At 38.9% G+C, this 21,391-nt stretch overlaps 2 protein-coding genes across 5 annotated transcripts in view; both read right to left on the bottom strand.

Moving 5' to 3' along the window:
- znhit6 (zinc finger HIT-type containing 6) overlaps window positions 1-17,311 on the bottom strand; it is a 37,125-nt gene extending 19,814 nt beyond the window's left edge. For all 3 annotated transcript variants that reach the window (XM_031760243.2, XM_031760242.2, XM_031760244.2), the window contains exons 1-5: window positions 17,082-17,311; window positions 16,562-16,627; window positions 13,733-13,839; window positions 13,538-13,623; window positions 7,032-7,135 (exon numbers count right to left, since the gene is read on the bottom strand). In XM_031760243.2, the coding sequence (XP_031616103.1) occupies window positions 7,032-7,135; window positions 13,538-13,623; window positions 13,733-13,839; window positions 16,562-16,627; window positions 17,082-17,197 (479 nt within the window). In that variant the 5' untranslated portion in view covers window positions 17,198-17,311. The remainder of the gene's footprint in view (window positions 1-7,031; window positions 7,136-13,537; window positions 13,624-13,732; window positions 13,840-16,561; window positions 16,628-17,081) is intronic.
- Window positions 17,312-19,041: 1,730 nt separating this feature from the next.
- LOC116336354 (collagen alpha-1(XXIV) chain) overlaps window positions 19,042-21,391 on the bottom strand; it is an 85,975-nt gene continuing 83,625 nt past the window's right edge. For both annotated transcript variants that reach the window (XM_039600987.1, XM_031760211.2), the window contains 2 exons: window positions 20,853-21,083; window positions 19,042-20,481 (listed from right to left, as the gene is read on the bottom strand). In XM_039600987.1, coding sequence (XP_039456921.1) covers window positions 20,335-20,481; window positions 20,853-21,083 — 378 coding nt within the window. In that variant the 3' untranslated portion in view covers window positions 19,042-20,334. The remainder of the gene's footprint in view (window positions 20,482-20,852; window positions 21,084-21,391) is intronic.

Here is a 21,391-nt window from a genome sequence, read left to right as displayed (position 1 = left end):
ATTAAAGAGAGGGGGGTTGCGACAAGCTGCTAGTAAGAAATGCCTAATAAAACAATTTAAGGCTGATTCTTTATCCAGTTGTCTTAGACAGACAGACAGAACACTGTCTTATCTCTTGAGTTACTGTAGGTGCCCAAGACATTACATCACAAGGTCTAGCTCAGGGGCGTCCAACTCCAGGCCTCAAGGGCCGGTGTCCTGCATGTTGTAGATCTCACCCTGGGCCAACACACCTGAATCAAATGATTAGTTCATTAGCAGGCCTCTGGAGAACTTCAAGACATGTTGAGGAAGTAATTTAACCATTTAAATCAGCTGTGTTGGATCAAGAACACATCTAAAACCTGCAGGACACCGGCTCCCGAGGCCTGGAGTTGGACATCCCTGGTCTAGCTCCTTGGAATCACAATATAACAAAATGGGAGGTGGCTCAAAGCCTTACACAGTGTGTGTGCATGTGTGTTTGTTAATAGTTTCATTTATAAACCGAATTAACGAGTGAACGCATGTAAAGCTATTTACCCAAATTCAACATGTTGCAAGTTTTTCATCTCACCTGCATCTATAATACAGTTTGTGGTCAATTTGCATTCTGGAATTTTGCCCCTAGTCAACAGACTGATGTGTGGCCCTCGGATATGCGGCCAACTGTGATGACAGTGTTTGTAACGGTGATGCAGCTTGCCATTCTGATGTAAGGTTTGCCTCGGATGGCGGCAGGCACAGATTCTGCTCTGTATCAAGCCAAGCCAGCCAAAAAGCTGTCTGTTGGAGTCTAAAAAAAACATTGACTAAAGCTGCTGCTGATTGTTTCATTTGAACTTGGAAAGCACAAGTGGTAATGCAAATGAGAGTGAAGTGATGAATAGTCGTCTCCTGCCATGAAATCCTGCTTTAATCCATTTGTGTACTCATTCATCACATGCAATGGCTCACACACCACTTGGGCTTCTGCTAACCTGCGATGAATATCACTGCCACATTACGGCATTTTCAAAATTGCATTAATTGGTCTAATAGAGTTACTAAAATTACAGCCCTTTTCCATAGTCTCAGTGTGGCAAACTACAGCTGCGAAATGTTGTGCATGTGAATTTCCACTGCACCTTCACAGCAGTGATATTTTCACTGTGCTCAAGATAAACGGCAAACAACTGCTTTATCCCGCTGAGAGCCAAGTCATCACCAGCATTACTAACCAGAGAGTCAATTTTACCCTAGGCAATCATAATATGTATATTTTGTTTTTTAGTGCTGGCAATCGGGGGAACAAAGAAAATTATTCTTCTAACTGGGACAGATGAAAATTTGTTTTCAAAAACACAAAAAGAAAGAGACTGTTTTGCCATTCCCTAAGTATAGGGTTAGGGTTACCACCAATGGTAAATTAGACCTCTGAGGGATAAAAAACTACCACCACTACTCATAGTTTACATGTGATGTCACATCATTAGAAGAACATCCACCCGCATAGCAAGAAAAAAAGTCTTTTTGCTGCCTGACAGTTACAGTCATTGTAAAAAGAAACTACACTCACTTCAAACTTGTTTATTTGTATCAGGATATAGTAACAATAATCTGGCCCTTAGCAGGTCTTTTAAATTTAGAAAAATACAACCTCAGATGAAATACAAATTGTGACATATAACACCATGTCATTTATTAATTAAATAAGTCAAAATGCAGAAGCACTGCATGAAAAACTAAGTACACCCTTACTGCTTCCATAACAATTAAGAGGGTAACTAGCATTCAGGTGCCCTTTAACCAAATGCGCTTGACTAAAGGCAGTTTGCTGCTTGTGAGCATTCAGGTGTGTTCATACAATGGCATAAATGATCTTAAAGAAGAAATTGTTGCTGCCCATCAATCTGAGAGAGGTCATAAAGTCCACCGTTCTACAGTGAGAAGTATTACGTGTGAAACATCACAGTAAATCCTACCAGGGGCAAATTCACCCCAAGGTCAGACTATACAATACTCAGAGAAATTCCAAAACACCCAAGTGCTACATCAAAAACAATAAAAACAGGTATGGATTGTTGCCTCTTCAATGACCATCTTTTATGAACTATTACATCTTTTATTAATAACAGGTTTATTTTTTCAGTTTTAATTAAATAAAAATGCCAGGGAGTTTTTAAATACGATACACCATCCAGCCACTCGACTTAACTGATCACAAAGAGTACAGCACTGCATGCAAACAAACCCTGGCATGCAGTGCAGTGGTCATATCGGGCCAATCATTCTTTCTCCACAGTAACTCGGGTTATCATTGATAGGTCAGTTACACTGGACTTGGTTTATAATTAGATTTAAGTCATATAACCTTTCAAAGTATTGCTGTTCCAGACAACTGACTACTGTGACCCTCACCCTCATGTCCTTCACCTCCCAGACAGCAGCATAATTAACCCACCAAGAACAAAAACAGTCTGTACTTTGGTGCACTTTCATCTTACTAGCTCTGCAACAGCAGGGATGTTTTCCCTGGAAATCTTAGGTGGAAGAATACCAGAGCTGCTTAAAACTATCTTAACAATATCTAAAGTTCCTTAAGCTTATAACTCCTCAGGAGCCTGCACACTATTGTCACATAATAACATTTAAATTTAAAAATAAAATCTGTAATTTCTATCTACCTTTCCACTTCCTGTCATATGAAGTAAACCTAGCAAGTGCTCCAGCTCATTCGATTCATTCCAGCTGCTCATATCTCCTTCTTGTGTGCCTTCATTCTCTGGTTATCTTTTTTTTGTCTGAACTGCTGAAATGGCTTTGTTTACATGTTTAACCAGAAGTTTTCTACATATTTTGTAAAGTACTGTGCTTGTTGAAGGTCGTTGGCTGCTCTGGCAGTCTGGCTAATCTCGCCATTGTGCGTGACGCACAATATTACACTTTTAAATCACACAAAAATTACCAGCAATATCACAGACAATATGGTTTGGAAATGATCTAAATAATTGTTTGAAACTGGTGCGAGTAGACAGTTCTCTTGATTTTTTGGTAAGTTGGAACAGAGTTTTCCCTTCAGTGGTTTAAAAAAAAAATCAGTTCTATGACTGAAAATAACAACAGCATGAAGGTCTTTTTGCCATCAAATTACAGCTGTGGATCTGTCTATGGATCTCGTCAAATCATCAGTAGAATAACATTTAGTATTATGTTGTTGTTGTTGTTTTACATTCCCAGAGATAACTTCATAACCATCAATTTAACTTTCAATCATGCTACAGTCACACTGAGGAAAACAGTGTCTGAGACTATGGCACGACCAAAACTTAAGCAAGTGTACAATGATGTAATTGCTGCAAGATGGTGACTTAACTGCAGAATAACATATGCACCTGGCAACTTTTCATTTATATATGAATATAAGCGGAATACAACCTATTGCCCTATTGCAAAGAGATGAGTCACAGACGAAGTAAAGACGAAGGACTGATTGTACGAAAAGCATTAACAGACAAGAAGCCCAGAGAGTGCAAACCTCTGCCAAAACAGCTCACTTTCTGGGAATCATTTTCTTTTAAGAGAGTAGTATTACTTTTTTATACATTCATTTGTTTTCTTTGTTCTTTTCATACAAACCGTAACAAAAATTGTAATGCACTAAAAACAAGCCCAAAGTGCAGGCTTTTATTTTGTAGGAGTAGTTCATAGAGAAGAGAGTGGATATTGATTACTATATAATCTATTTTAAAAAACTAACCAGGCAGTTCATTCTCTTTTCTCTTGACAACACTTTCTTTAAAGACATAACACATTTTGGGGTCAACTTGAAAGAAAGGCAGATCTGAAATGTAAAAGTCAGATCAGCGAATATGACATTTATGACAGTGGAATTTTAAGCATAGTTTTAAAGTTCAAAGACATTTTTTAAAGACCTTATTTGACCTTGAAGCAGTCATATTTGGATCCCCTCCATTCTCCACATGCCCCTATGTTGTCAGTACAAACAATGGCAGTAAGAAAGACAAAGTTTTAAATAGCTCTGTATAGGACTGTTCACTTTGACCTTCAGATCAATCTATGGACCTTGAAGGAGGAGGTCAGAGGTCAAATGTGACACTACACTTTTCGAGCTATCATGTTTACAGACTCATGAGCTGCCAAAAACCATAACCAAATTGGTGAAGAAAAATATGCTAAAGCAGCAAGAGTATGCTAAGTAATTTGAATTGACTTTTTTAACGCAATTTTTTTTTTTTTTTAACAGCACAAGAACCAAACTGTTAGATATGCCAAGCATTCAAAATACCTTTAAAGTCCATTAACTGAGTCTACAGCACATATGGGATACCACTGCTTTCGTCTACAAAGCTATTATGTTATCTTCTACTGTCAATAAGAAGCACTTCATTTTGGATTTCACTGTTCAACACCTGTCAATAACTGGGAGCAAATATAGGACCGCTCTCACCCAGAAAGCTGGGTTAATTAAGGCTGATTCCCCAATATATGGGAAAGTAATACACAGGGCATGAAAACCGCTGCAGCTCATATTACTAATTATCCCAAGTTATTATAGAAATATTTTCAGTTATTACACGCAATAACTGCTTCTGCAATGTGTTGTCCAGTCCAATCAAGTCATCTATGAGGAAAATTCTCTGACCCGCCAGGCTGAGACTGTAGAAAACATAATTCTACCCTAATACAACTACACCCAATGTTCTGCCAAATGCCAGCTACTACCCTCTAAGGACTGGAGTGAGAAGCAGCCTCAAGTTTTTTCTTTACTGTTCTTGCCTTGTTTTTTAAATTAGTCATTGGGTAAGAGGTGGAAAGAAAGTAGCTGCACAGCCATTATTTTGCATACAAACATTTAATAAAAAAGACACGTGCTCCCGAGCTCACACTCACCGCATATACATGTACACTCACACGTACACACACCACCGCCAGGCATGAAAACCCTCCAGTCAGCTGTATGCCAGTAATGATCCTTCTCTGGCACTGTGAGTGCGTAGCATGAATATGTCGCTAACCAGCTGCACTCACACTGTTCACACATCTGCTTTTTATATTATGTACTTGGTACATTCTGAAACAAATTCTCTCTCAGCCCTTTGCCATTTATTTATTATATACCTTTACCCCGACCCTTGTGTCTATTTGGTAGCGTGTAAATGGTGCACTGTTGTGGTCAGTTGAAAAATCTAGTGAGACATCGTTAAACAAACTAGACTAAACAAAGGAAAGCGGTGCCGCTGGCTGGCGATTCCTCTACTGATGCTAGGCTAACAAAGGGATAAAAATCTATCATATCTTTATCCTTCAGATAAAAATTTGTGCAAAATAAACCTACAACAGACATTCTAATAAAGCTTTCAGTCAACATCTGACAACTGTTGAACCAAACACACAGAATATGAAGCTGGAGTCTGCCACAAGACCCTGACAAAGTTGTCTCACCCTGTGATGTGCTCACTTAAATCAGCACCTGCAGAACACCAGACACAGACATGACAGAGCAGTCGACTTTACGGATGGAAAAGAGGGTGGTGAAAGGGAAAGTAACAACATAAAACCAGCTGGAGGGAATGACAAAGGTTTCTTTTAGTGGCAATCCTGATTGGCACCTAATGTTGTCCCTGGGCATTTCAAGACTCGTAAAACTTTAATGTGCAGTTCAATAACAATTCCCCCCCCCTCTTCCACTTCTTTATTCTTCCACTGTGGGATTAGAGAGCCAGGGCCAAACCTCAAAGAAATTGCAAAATGAGTGGCACAAGGTTGTCCAGGGAGTTAGAATAGCTGCCAAAAATGACAAGACAACCAGCACATTTGAACAAATTTGACTAAAATAAAAAAAGAAAATGCACACTATTTCGGTTTCTAAAGAAAACAATAAAACCTCCGTGTCTAAATAACTGCAAGTCTGCAATATTAACTAAGCTGAGACTTTTCTGAAAGTCTCCCTGCATGCCATTTGGTTTCGGTTTCCCACTGCAAAGCACATCGTACCTGGCAAAAGATTTTTTGGGTACTGCTTCAGTCGAGATTCTAAACCATGTAAGCCAGCACTAAAAGGTAACATGTAAACAGGCAGAAACAGGCGACATATGTGCAACATAGGATGTGCAACATGGGACATGAAATTACTCAAACCTTCCAGTTTTCTTCCTTTTAGCAGTCTTTTTTTTCCTCCATTCCTTCAGCCTTTACAAGGATTTATAAGCAGTTTGATGCGATGCTACCATGCCCACTATCTAAACAGGAATGGGTACTATGTAAATTACTGAGTTGAGTTGAGCCATGTCATGCAATAGAAATTGGGCAAGAATGGAAAAAATTAAATGTAAGGTGTCCACCAGCATGGACTATGATACCACTGATCCTCTGCAACAAGCTGGCATGTCTGTCTTTGTGTCTGGCAAGCTCTAACATCATGGTAATCATCTCAGCTTAATGTCCCATTTAGTATATTATAAACTCCTTTATTAACGATTTAAGGACTCTCATGGGAGATGAATCTTTCACACACATGGTTAGAGATTCAGGATTCATCACCATGCACAAGACTGCCATGAGATAAGCCTGTGAAAAGCCAAGTCTAGATAAAACACTTCACGAGAGTGCCATCCTGTGGTAAAGTAAAACAGCACTAATCAGAAGCTCATTTTGGATTAAGCAGGGCTTAACCAGAAAACACTAAAGTGCTGTCTTAGACAGTATGTTCAACAGTGCCTGAATGTCTTTGTAAGGCTTCTCATGGTATTCCTCTGAAAGACCCCTAAACACTTATGTTACCTATTAATATCACATTTGTTTGTGTGTCAGTAAGTTTTATTTTCTCTGGACCCTGTATAGGATATGTGTGGGAAAATCTTCATCCTGTACATACTTTATTATGGTCAAGATAATGACAGGACCTTACTTTACAAAATGAAGAAAGCGGTTACTAACTTACCTTAGATATATTCCAAAATACACTCTGACATTTAACTCCATCCAACAGAATTCAAAATATAACAATAACAATAATGATATTTTCTGCATTTGAGCAGGTGTATACTTACTTTGTAAGGAAGAAGGTGGAGTTTTCTCTGCTCTTAGTGAAGGTGATGGGGAGGAATCTCAGGGTGATGTTCATCTTCCTGGCATTAGAGGCCAGTTTCTTAGACTGAAGAACAGAAAAATAAAGATAATATAGTTCCATGTAAAGTTAGATTAATTGTGTCAATCAGCAATGACTCTCATTAATTTACTGCCATTTTAAGCATAAATAGCAAAAATTATACGTGGTCGTTTTCAATGTGAATGGTTGTTTTTAATTAATTGAATATATTTACGATTTACAATACAAAATGTAAAGTTAAAATAGTCTGTTGCAGCCCCATCAGTAGAACAACCCTGTACAGCAGTGACTCCCAAGCAGGGGTACAAGTTCTCCAGGTGGTACTTCTGCAGCCAGGATACATGGAAGGATAGGAGATGGGAATAAATATGCCAAATCTATACCAACAGCTGAAACTGTAAACTAATAAGTGTGGATAATGGTTGGCTAAACACAACAAATAAACAGTAGATAAACATTTATGTTAAACTGGTACCGAAACATAATATATAAACCATACAAAAGATTCACTACATGCCATGAAATGAATAGCTGTCAAAAAGTATGAATGAATGAACAAGGTGATTCCCAAATAACACTTAGATGAAAACTTGGCACATTGTACACTGAGGAAAGTGGAAGACAAATGAAGAAGTGGCAGGACTAAAAAAGCTATGATAAACTGTCCTGGAGAAATAGGAAAAAAATCCAACAAGCGCCTGACAGAGGACCTGAAAGATGCATCTGGCCCTTCAGTTGGTCCATCTACTGTTCACTGAAGACCCATCACAAATGGTTTGAGTGCAAGTGAGGCTGTCAAAGAGCCATTATTAAGAAGGGAAACGGGGAGAAAAAAGAGCGGTGTGCCAAATTACACAAGAACTGAACTGACAATCAGTGGCAACAGGTCTCATGGGGTGGATAAATCCAAATTTGACATTTTTAGTTCAAATCGTAATTATGTATAGAAAAGGACAAAAGGAGGAGGGGTACAACAGTGAGAGTACAGATTGTCATATGTCTGTGATGGTTCTCAGTCATCCAGGTCATTGTAGTCTAAGGAGCTTGGAAAGAAAAGCATCTGGACTTTTAAGTTTTCTTGAAGACGTTTCATCCAAGAAGCTTCTTCAGTTCTAAGAGCAATTGGTGGAGAGTCCCAGATTTTAAGCCCTATGGGAGTGTCCCCAAGAGGGTCATGGACCTTCTATTGATCCTCTACCTAATCAGACGACCCAAGGTGTGAAATCAGGTGTGGGTCACAATCAGCCAAGGTATCGGGTGAACCCATTGTGAAGCCTAGCCCCACTCTGTCATGTGATTTACTGAGGTCAAATAGCCCAGGATGTGAGTGGGCATTAAGGCCTCTGGGAAGGGATCTCAAAACTGGATTATAGGCTGTATCCCAATTCAGGGTCTGCAGTCTTAAAGGCTGCATTTTAAGGCCGATTACGTCACAGCGGCGCGCCGAAGGCTGTCCCAATTCAAAGGCTGCTCAAATGCGGCCCTGAAATGCGGCCTTCATTTCCTGAATTTTAAGGCTGTGGCGGTGTAGACTTCGCGGGCCCAACATATCCCACAATTCATAGCGCCGGCAGTCACTGTGGATAATTTTGCCGCAGACGGCAGAAGCGGAGCGGCCGAAGAGTAAACTGTTAAACGTAAGTACTGAATATGATGTCACTTATTTATGTGCAAACGTTTAATAATGAGGAACATTAAAACATTACTGTTGGCTACATGTCGGCAAAGTTATTTGCCATTAGCGATGTTTGTACTTTCAGCGTTTACTTGGTTTTAAAGCCTTTAAAATATAATAATACAATAGTCGACCTTAATCTTACAGAGAATGTGATGATTTTATGGATAATTAAAGTCAGTCATATATCCACAAACACAACAAGCTGAAAGTCAGTGATGCTGCTCGGTTTGCAGTCCTGAATATCACGGCACAAGCAGGATTCACTGCACTGTTAATGTTAGCTATGTTATATTGCTGCCTCTGTTCGGTGGTGTCGAGCCAAACGGACTTTAACGTGTGTTTGAACGAGCTGACGGTTCACTCGTTAAGCTGAAAGAAAGATGCTTTAATCACAGGAGTCACACATGTGTCCACTGGACCATCTGGGAACTCTTCTTGTTTAGCACTTGTAATAACACAAACACTAAATCCTCCTTCTCTGTGCTGTTTTGTAGCAGTGTGTACACCTGAGACTGTCACCTGTCTGTCTGTCCTGCACTCTCTCTCTGTTTCTTTCTCTCTGATTGTGGAATAAAAGTATGAACATGTATATAAGTTACACTTGTGTTTGAATCCTGCAGCTTATCACATTTTGATTTCCATGTGTGACAACTGCAAGTGTCCAGAGTGAGGACAGACTGAGGGACCCACTGCTGCACATCATCTGTGAGGCTTTGCACCCCTGATGATCCACCAGGACAAACTCAGCAGTGTGTGAGGAAGAGGAGGAGGAAGAGCCAGCAGCAGCTGACAGATGGAGAGAATAGACAGACTGTTCCCTGTTTGTGAAGGACTGCTAGAAAAGTTTAAAATAACTAATTGTCTGTCCTGAATCAGTCTTACTAGGTAATGTTCAAATAATATTATCATCCCAGTGTTTTCAGTGTGGGAGAAAGTACTCAGAGCCTTCAAGTTACACACTATGAAAGGCAGAGACAAGTTTAATGTTCAGAAACCTAAAGTATGTATCAGCAGCAGAATGGAGCTAAAAATAAATGTTTGTTTCAGTTCTACGAAGCTTTGAGTATTTTGGATTAGTAGCACTGCTGTGTTTGTTGCATCATATTGTTGTAATTGTTTATATGCTTTATGTATTCTGAGGTAAGTTGATCTATAGTGTTACATCATATTCTATAAGGATGTTATGTGTTTGTAGACTTTCTGCCCAGTTTGACCCATTTAGCAGAAGTCAGCCTGTTTAAGGCTCTGATATCTATTCTGTATGACATAAGGAGTTATGACATGGTCTGATTTTCTCACCCAATAAAGGAATATTTAATATATCAGTCTACTCTTCATTCTATCAGAAACAGTTATCACAGCTCGTACATTTTCTTTTTACACATATATGTAAGCATTGAGCCAAATTTAGTAATGCCAACATATTGAAAGAACAATGTTTGTCTCTTATATATAATACATCTGTATATACACTGTCAGAGATACTTGTCTTTGAGTGAAGATTTAAGGTGATAGGAAATATAAACTCCAACTTGAATCTTTACTGAAGCTCAGTATTAGACACAGAGTTCACTCACATGAATTTCACTCACATGTGCTGTACCTGCACATGTGATGTGACAATAGAAGTGATTTGATTTGAGAGTTCAAACTCACTGCTGTAATAACTTCTGATGATTAATATAATAACTATAATACTGGCCATATCATATTTACACTGACTTTAGTCTCATGAACAACATTGGCTAATTGTTATTTGCTAGCTAATCTTACATGACTGTTCAGTACAGAAATGAAGGCCAACAGTCATGTTTTACAGTCCTGTGGTCTCAGCCTCAGATACTTATTAAATCACACAAAGCTCGTGTAGGAACAAACACACGAACAAAATATGTTCTCCTTCATTTCTGTCAAACAAAGCTGTATGAAACGTTTCCAGCGGTTGGTGTTATGGTTGCTAGGCAACCTGGGCAGCGCGACGGAGGCTAGACCGTCCCATTTCACAAGCCTCGCACTTCCGGCCTTAGCGGTCTTTGAGTACGCGGCCCTTGAGGATCGTCGAGGCTGTGTACTTTAAGGCTGCAGACCCTGAATTGGGATACAGCCATAGATGGCAGACAGTTGGAGTCGTAAGCCACCACCTCTGTTCAAAGATGGCCGTTCACAGTGGCTTACGAACCTTCACAGACATGCTTGTTAAAGATTGTCATACTAAATACTGCTTATTAGAATCTCATCTCATATTTTGATAGAGAAAAATAAAGAAATGAGGGGTCCCTCGAGACATTATGAAGATCCCAAAGTAAGTAGAACCAAACAGCTAGTAGACTTTAAGAGATATCTCAGCAGCATACATCTAACAAAACAGCTGTTCAAGGAAACAGGAAATGGTGTTGAAGACAGCCTCTATTCCTAGTAAATAACAGATACATTGGAACCTAGGCTGACCTTCCAGTTCTGTGAAAAAGTTGTTGGGGGGAGGGGGTATTGTCACGGTACAAATACATCCAATTACCAAACATCTGTTTTACACCAATAACTACAGCTGTGTGAGTTCCAATAGCAATCAAACCAAAGATGGCCTGAACTCCTACTGCCCTCATTTAAATTTGAAAAGACAAGCATTTCCTTTCTGGCTCCTTTATCACTTCAGATTGGCAGTAAGAGACAGTAAAAAAGATTTATTAAAAAGGTGCGGATATAGAGGGCCAGTAACAGATTACCGCACTTGCAATGTTCTGGAGAAAAACCCAAATCCCAGAGCTCATCATGCGCCAAGCCTTTATCTTTCCCTGAGAATAAGCCTCATTATTTTGATTGATCTATAACAGCTGAAGCAGTGACTGCTTCCCATAAAAGAACACAAATTACTTCAAGCTATCAAATGCCACTTGAACTGGGTTGCAGTAAAAGAACAGGTAATAGCTGGTATGAAGTATTACACAAAAGAATGTTGGTGGTTTGAAGAAAAAAAATGTTGAAATTGTGTTATTGCAGCCACAAATTACACAAGCAAAGCAATAAAAGCAGAAAGAGAAAAACACTTATGGGATATTGGATATGTCTGATGTGGATCTGATACTATTATTATTTTCACTGCTGATTTTCAAGATGTATATATTGTATCGGTACATTCATCGGCCATTTTGTTAGGTACACCTGTTGAACTGCACATTACCCCAAATATATAATCAGCCAATCACATGGAAGCAACTCAGTGTGACTTTAAATATGACAAAGCTGATGGTGCCAAATGGGCTCCTCTGAGTATTTAAGAAACTGATGATTTTCTAGGATTTTCCCACACAACCATCTCTAGGGTTTATAGAGAAGAGTCCAAAAAAGAAAAAAAAATATCCAGTGAGCATCAGTTCTCTGGGAGAAAATGCCTAGTTTATGTGAGAAGTCACACCTGCGTAGAATGGCCATACTGGTCCAAGCTGATAGGAAGGAAACTGTACCTCAAATAACCATTCCTTCCAACCAATGTATGCAGAAGAGCATTTCTAAAAACAACACACTGAACTTTGAAGCAGATGGGCTACAGCAGCAGAAGAGCACACATTTCTTCTGAAACATTTGAAAGGTGGGGTCATGGGTAGGCTGGTGGGGGTGGTATAATTAGGATTAGAATTCAACTTTATTGTCATTGCACATGTCACAAGTACAAGGCAACGAAATGCAGTTTGCATCCATCCAGAAGAGCTCTAGCAATAATATAGATGTATTAGAAAATATGGGTCTGTTATAGGTATGTTAAATGTTAGCTATAGCTGTAGTGAGTGTACAAGCTATGTACAGGCTATGAACAGGTTATAAATATGGTTAAAAATATGAAAACTACACAGAAATATGAAATATGAAAACTATACAGATATACAATTGCGAGTATTAATAAACACTTGTAAACAGTTGTAAAAACTATAATTATTGTATTGTACAGTATGATTGTCTATACAGCATTTACAGTAGTGCAGTTGAGATCAGTGAGATATATGGATAAATTATGCAGTAGTTATATAAAGTGCCAGTGGTTGTAAGTTCAATGGTTCAATGTTATTATTGTATGTATGACGGTACAGTTGGCTATTTGTTCGTTTTGTCTATTGTGTGTGTGTTCAGTTATGGGTGGTTGTGGGTGTGTGCGTATGTTCAGTCCATGCGTTTAATGTGGATGAGATGTCAGGAGGCATGGTGATGTTAATGGTGAGGAATATCAAATGAGGATCTTTACATGTGTGTATTGTTGCTGACCATGTGAACTCTTTTTGGACAAAGCGTTTCCTGATGGCTGCTTCTAGCAGCATAATGAGCCATGTCAGAAAGCTCAAATTATCTCACGCCAATGTCATGATGATGAGTTCACTGCACTCAAATGACCTCCACAGGCAACAAATCTCAAATCAATAGAACACCTTTGGGATGTGGTGGAACAGGAGATTCTCATCACAGATGTGCAGCAGCTGCCTAATGCTACAAATTATGAATCAGAATTGGAGGAATGCTTCCATCACCTTGGTTCAATCTGGTACTAGCAAAGTGTATTTAATAAAGTGTCGACTAAGTGTATGTGCACCACACTTTTAAAGTGGTTTTGGCTTTTCTACGAGGTTTCACCAGGGGTTGTAAACAGTTCTCCAGTTCTGTATTGTTACTAAAAACAATACAAGAATTTCTCTGTACTATGTCCTGGATTAATGCTCGCATATGCCCAAAAATTTAAAACAAGACAACATTCAACATACTAAATCTATAAACGCAGGACTTACTTTGACAGTGACACGAGGAGCCTGGACGAGGTTGTCTCTGGTGGCACCATTAGCAAATCGGCCAGTATCCTCCAGAAACCTGTAATCTACAGTTGAGACAAAGCCCCAATGGTAATTATGAAAATGAGAAAATAGCACATTTCTATGATAACACACATTAATAGAATGACTTATACCAGCAAAGAGGCTGCTCACCACTGAGAAGTGTCATTTCATCAAATTGTGACAGTGTCACAAATGCTGTTTTATTTCTAACGCCACTGCATCCTGAAGCTTCCTTGTGCTTCTTCACACACGGCAAGCTACAAAAGATAAACAGACAGTCATGGTAGGCAGTCAATTCATTATTTAAACAGAGTTTAGGTTGGAATGATTAAGCCAGTTCACATTAGTGCAAAAAGCACAGGTTTCAAAAAAGGGCACTGTGTGAAATGTAAATAAAAACAGAATGTAGCATTGTGCTAATCTATGTAAACCATAAATCTTTGCCTAAAAGGGAACCAAAGAAAAATGTTAAAAACAAACAAACTGTACTGTTGTTTCTTTTTTTTCTTTTTTTTAAATAACCCAAGGAACATTTAGTAATACTGCCTGACACGGGATGTTTGACATTTTTAAATAATAAAAGACTAAAGATGATTTTGGTAGTCAACCAATCTGTCACTTTTTCTTTGATTAGTCAACGATTATTTCAGTAGCTCTTATCTCCACTTCTGTTCTAGGTTCCAGTATCTCACCTGCTCAACTCTGTGAATCACCCTGTTGTCTCATCCAACAGCAAATTAAAATAATGACCCAGGGAACACATGAATTATACTCAAAAGGACCATTAGAATAAAAGTAAAATAAATACAAATATTAAGTCCAAAATAAGAAGTTTCCAAAGTTTACAGATGAATCAGTTCATGGATTCACAATTGCAGTGGACATGCTCTGGAGTGAGGCTTGCTCTTATCTTTGAGATGATGTTTCCATCTGCAGCTGATAACCAGGCTAAACATGCTCTTTGTCATGACTTCAGCCATTTGAGAGGTGGATGAGCCTCTTTACAGGACAAATGTATTTATATGCCTGTGCTTTGTGGTTAGTTAATATATTATTATTATTACTATATCAGACATTAGAAATAAAGTGTGGTTTTTGAAAGATCTTAACCCTTTAAAGCTTGAACCATGAAATAATTGCCAGGAAAATCCTATACACATGTTTGGCATTTTCTTAAAAATATATTGTGCAGTTTATTTTGTTTTTAGGGGGAATTGAACTGATGATGCAGAAGTCTTAAAAACTCATGTATAAAAGGAGATCTAAGGGGTTAAATATAAAAACTTACACTCCTTCATACCAAACACAAAAACCTTGGGATTTCACCTGAGCATGACTAGGCCAGTTTTCGCACTCTTGCTGAGAGACAGATATGTGGCCCAAGTCATACCAGAGACCGTATTCCTAGAAACTATGTAAAAGGAATGCTGAATGATGCCCGAAACAACAGGCAACAATCTGAGAGTGGAAAGCACATTTGTTAGCCCCCATCAGATAAATCTTAAAGAAATGTTTAGCAATGACATTTTTGTACCATTCAGTATTAGAAGGTGAAGTTGTAAATGCTTTAGCATCAACAGAATTCAAAGAACGGGCAACGGACCATTGAGATTTTGTGAGGCATGCTGTTCTGAGGCATGCTGATGCTGGACATGAATCAAAGGAAAGTTCAGAAAGTAAAAACAAAAACACGGCCATCTGTCAGTCATCGATATTATTTATCTGCACGTAAGGGTGGAAGATGTGGAAGATTGTAATTCTTAGGTTACCGTTTTTTTTCTTCTGTTTTTTTAAATATCGATGGAAACAAATGGAAGACAGAATTATGCTATCCCAGTGCAGCTTTAACACTACAAACACGAAATTCTGTCTGTGATGACATTGTAAATGTTACGTCTCTTTTTTTCTGCATGAAATCTTGGACCTAATAAATTAAGGACATACCATAGATAAAAAAAGATTGTGAGATGTGATTAAATGAACACTTAACTTCAAAAATGTTGGGACCATTTTCCATCAGTGCGATGCTCAATCTAGAATTTAGCTTTTTGCCAATGACAAAAAGCTGAAACTACCACAGCACTATTAACTGCTTGGCTAAAAAATGGAAACCTCTGGTGTTATTGGCTATGGGACAGACTCTGGCAACTAGTATACCAATGACTGCCAGACACAGCCCGCTAAATCTGTCATGAGTTTCTTTGGACAACTTGTCAAACTGTCTGCTTCTCAACTGCACTACCTTGATGGAAAAGAGGTAATGACAAAGGTTTCAGAATTGGGGATCCGTGCAATTTGAAATGAAATGATCACAGCCCAAATACAGTTTAGAGTGTCCACCACATACCTCATTAACTGTTGACGAATAAGTGCCATTTCTGTACACAGTCAACACATTATGAGAGCTGGAGTTAAAATGTGATTGGACCTCACTTATGAATGCTGTCCAGTACACCCATGCATACAGAAGTACTGTTTATTCTCTGACAGTATTTGAAACTCAGTTCACATATTTCAAATTAAGATGCAGAAATATGTCCTCTTCCATGGATCCATGCTCTATTAATACATCATTATTATTATTCTATAGCAGCACAATGTGCTCTCTGCTAGGTGAAAGCAAACAATGCAACAGCAGTGGGACACTTTACAAAGTGAAAATGTGTTGCAGTTTTAAATTACTTCACAATAAGGTCACTTTCTATTCCACTTAAAATACGTGTGTATTAACAAATTTTTAAGAGTATCAATAAATCAATAATAGTCACAGCCTGGAAAAAGGTGATAAAAGAATAAGAGCATTAACTTCTACATTTTGAATTAATAAAGGCCTAAAGAGGTGAAGTCATCCAGTTGGATTACAAAAGCACAATTAGTCTTAACCACATTATGGATAAGCAGCTTTGTTAAATATACTGTCTTTTTTGTGTGTATTTGCTGCTAAGACTTTAGCACTTAATCAGAGGATATTCATCTCACCTGCAGGAATGTGTAAGGCAGGCTGGACACCTGTACTTGGCCTCCTCTGATCCACAAACACCACAACTGCAGGACAGACAACACGTCAAACTGTGAGTGTGTTTACAGTTAAGGTGGGGTTAACAAGTAACGGTGCTCAACACGCACACATAACCAGTAGTTAAGCCAGAAGATGTTTTATGTGTGACAAACTTTAGGAGATATAGCCAGCATATATACATATATATATTAAAAGGTGAAAGGAAGTGTTAATAAACGAAGAAGAAAAAGAGTGAAAAGTTTGGCGTTGGTGGTCTTACTTGAAGCTAACTAATAGCCTGATAACTTCGTAGCTGCCTAGCGCAAACATATTACAATAAGTAGCATTTTGTATGTGACAGCAGATCTATCTGCTACTCGGTTAACAAATACTAGGATTATGCCGACTCTAAAAAGTGAAGCCGAGCAAACAATCTTTACAGCAAATGCAAAATATTGTCCTAGGTTTGTGGCTGAGCTGCAGTCCGTTTAAATCGCTTACCTGGAAAGAGACATCTTTCTTTTCTTCCCTCTCTGCTCTTCTTCGGTGCTGCCATTTTCGACTTTGTTCTCCGCAGATGACATTATGTGTGTTGTTGGGAGAATTACTGAGCTCATAACGGGAGAATTGTAGTTACACGCGGACGAAACGACACGCCGGGATCAAAACAAATGCTCTTCCGCCCCGGTGCCAGCACGTGGAGACAAGTTCCGGTTGGAAAATGTGCTCATTGGCGCCTCTCGGTGTCTGCGCGTCAGAAATGCATCCCGTGATCAGCTCGCCAGCACTGTTTTTGTTGTTTGTTTGTTTGTTTGTTGTTATTTTTGTTCTCTGTGCCTGCCAATGTATCCAAGCTTAAAATAGCTTAAAAATATACACGGATATTAGAATATGCAAGAAGTAAGAGCAATAATGGGTCGCTGGGCAGTATAGTAGCTACATGAGCTCAGACCCTCTCACAAGATGCAGCACTTATTTGAGTTTCTTTTCTCACGAGGTTTCTAGGTGTGTTTATATAGGCTGTGTTTATTAAAGGAGTGGGTGATATGAATTAACATGCCCATGCACCATATTCAACATCCCTCAAAAAACTGATCAGCAGTTTAGAAAGAAAAGAAGAATTCATCCATCCATCGATCTTCTTAATCACTTGTCTAATTCAGGATCGCAGAGAAGCTGGAGCCTATACCACCTGCACACCCTGAACTGGTCATCATTCTATTGTATGACCAATACATAAAAACAGCCATTCATGCTCACATTTGCTCCTTGATTTAGAATCACCAATTAATCTAACATGCATGTCTTTGGACTGTGGGAGGAAACCAGAAGGCACAAGAAGAAAATGTAAACTCCACACAGAAGGGCCTCAGTAGGCCACTGCATTCAAACCCAGGATCCTATTACTGTGATTAACCTCTGCATCACTGTGAATTAATTGAATTAGTTTTATAAAATGACAGTGTCAGTTTTTAAAGTTGAATAAAGACTTTGAAAACTCATTAGATCTTAATTGGAAAAAAGTCAAGCTGGATATTTATACTGATCTGGACTGGATAAATGAACGAAAGGATGCTATATCAACTGACACCCCATAAAGTGAAAAAAATGACACAGCAGACTTGTCCATTTCTGGGCACGCTGAAAACATCAGAGCATGCTCCTAATGGCATGACAGATGGTACAGTGGAGGAGCTTCACTCAGATCTGGACCAGGACATGACTGAGCTGCTGAACAGTGTGAGAAGCAACCTGATATAAACTGACAGAACTTCCAGAGCTGTTCTATTGGATTTAGGTCAGGCAAGCGTGGGGGCCAGGCAATGATATTGATTCATTCATCTTCCAGGAACTGCCTGCTTACTCTCATCACATTGTTGTGCACCAGCAGGAAGCCAGGACTCACTGCACCAGTATAGGGTCTGACAATGGCTCCAAGGATTTCATCCTAATATCTAATGGCAGATGTGTCGAGATGTCAGACGATGTTACAGGCAGCCTAACACTCTTTACAGTTTCTCCAGACCCTTTTATGTCTGGCAGACATGCTCAAGGTAAACCTACTCTTAACTGTAAAAAACATGAGGTGCCAATTCTGGTATTCTATGGCAAATGCAAGTGCCTGTTGTTAATTTCATTAACAACAGGCACACTAGTGGGGCATCAAAGCAGCTGAAACCCCCTCTGCTACTTACCTGACCAGATTAATATCCCAGATTTGATGCTGATTAAAAAGTGTTCCTTTTAGCAGTGTATTTTTATGGTTGTATGATTAGGGGGAAAACTTTTACTTAAGTAACACTCTGCATCCAGATGTCACAGAGGTAACCTGTTATTGTGCACATCTGAAACTGATAATGAGGTATTACTCCACCACTCTTTACAGTGAAGTGCATTTCTATCATGTCCTCTATTATGATGACAAGTATGTCCTTCATTCAAAAAAGGTAAGAAAACCACATGTGGATAAAATGTCCCATTTATTCATTTCTAAAATTATTTTTTATTTACACATTTGCATCCAACTTTATCCTCCACAGACTTTATATAATTACACTTAATTAATGGTAACATAACTTAAGAGTATGATGACTGTTTTCTGTGTTTTTTGATTTTGTCCTCCCGTAGCTGCATTTGACTTCTGAATGAATTTATAAAGCAGTTTGATGAACACACAGTCACAGGTGTGCATGCACACACACACACTTTTCAAACATAAATACTCCTCTAGACCGAGCTGTGGTTGACCAAGTAAGCAAGTTCTCTGAGAGTATAACTTACTGTGGTACAGTAATGTGACCAAACATAATAATAAATCAAAAAACAAACCAAAAAAAAAAAAAAGACAGGTTATAAATAAACATTAAAGTATGCTGTCAATATATACACAGGAAACGTTGCAGCACCAATGATAGGTTTCCCCTGAGGAAACTACCACATAGTAGGAAAAGCTATGAAAATATGTTGTGTATCAAAACATGGTTCATAAATTAGAAGTGACCAAATCAACATAAGCATTCAAACAACATAACAAATTCTGATGTAACCGGTACATACAAAACAAAGGTAAAAATGACTAACTTGACTATTTTTGAAAGCAGGTAGAGGTAGAGTACCATCTGTCAAGATGTACAGGTCCGACTGGATGGGACCGAAGACAAAATATCATGAAAAACAATATCAAATATAGCCTCTGATTGGACAATGAAATATTTAAAGCACACATATTTTCCATATGCTATTGCACCTTTAGTTAGACAGTGCCCTCTGCAGAGGCCTGGCATGATCCTTTGGGTTCGACCCCTGCTAAGGATGGTGTGTTTGGGAGTTGAAGGGGTGGAACATGAGTGAATGGCAGGTTTAAGTTTTGGGTTTTGGACAGGCTGCTGCAATGTGAGGCCCTACCCCTGTGATCAGGAAGTAAAATGGGTCCATATGCAGTGGCCCTAAGCACCTTTTGAGTGAAAATTAAACAAACACTTTACACATTGATTAGATAAATATCAGTATACACTGTCCTCTTTGGCACGTGTGTTCCACAGAGACTGATTTCTTCCACGTAGAGCTGCCTGCCATTGGATGTTGGGTTTTTGTTAGTCTCACAGTAAGTCCTGTTGAAGCTCTCCTGCAAATGCAACAAGCTCTCGGGGATACAGTCTGCCTTGCTGTGCTAGCATCTCTTTGGTAGGAAATTTTAAAAGTCTGTGGATTAAAGTGGTTTATAAAAGTGGCTTCGATGACAGGGATGTTGGTATCAGAGGAAGCAGACTGGACCGGTTTCTACGCGTCGCTGACTGTTGATTTGTGAAATGGGAAATTCCTCTATGTCTACAATTGGTAGCTGACCACTGTCCTGAGTATGGAAGAGGAATCGTGATTGGTGCCAGCTGCCATCTTGGATCTGGAACAGGACAAATGGGGGAGGGGAGGGGAGGAGAAAGGATTGTGATTCTATTTATTTGTGGCAATGAGTTTTAGTAAATAAAAAATATATATATATATCTTTAGGAAGTTCTTTAAAATTCTGCTGTCACCTATTTAATTACAACCAACAATTTATCACCAGCATAAAGAATATATCAGAGTATATCATCAGGATATCAGTTTACATTTTCAAATCAGTCCCAGCAAGTCATAATTTCACAGGACAGTCCTATTGCTATACAGAATCATCTGTGGGTTTCTGTAAGAATGACCACAGAAAATGCTCATGACTAAATCAAACTGCCCCAACGACGAAAACAAAGGCACATTTTTTAAACACCACATTACCTTGCACTCATCTTGTAGCACATGTGGTTCAAGTAGTGTGTCTTTCTCAAACATCTGTTTGTTCCAGCCACGAAACCGAAGCCTGGTGTTCTCTTTGTGTCCATTGGAGCTGAAGCTGTCTGCGGTGCTGGAGGGTTGATAACTCAGGCAGTGAAACGTGATGCTTTGGCTAGCCTCACTGCTCAGTAAATGGAGAAACTTCATCTGGACATTTCCTATGTCAAATACCATCTGTCGGAGAGAGAAAGTGCACAGACGGTGCAGATTGTGAACACCATGTTATTACAACCACAATGGGACAAAGACCTGCCTTCCAAACAAATGAAAGTTCGGATACTCCTTCATTTCATATCTGCTGTGGTGAAGCAAAGGCAGGATAAAGTACAGATCCATGTACAGATGAGGACAAAATTATAAGCCCCTCTATGAAATTAAAAGTTTTTGTGAAAAATTGTGGAACGTTTTTTAACAGAGGAAGGGATTCTTAGCTGTCACTTGACATAGCATCATGCCAAAATGAAAACAAAGCCAGTTTAGAC

Source organism: Oreochromis aureus, linkage group 17 (genome assembly GCF_013358895.1).
Source record: "Oreochromis aureus strain Israel breed Guangdong linkage group 17, ZZ_aureus, whole genome shotgun sequence".
NCBI lineage: Eukaryota > Metazoa > Chordata > Actinopteri > Cichliformes > Cichlidae > Oreochromis > Oreochromis aureus.
Note: the sequence above shows the minus strand (reverse complement) of the source record. Positions and strands in the feature narration are given on the sequence as shown.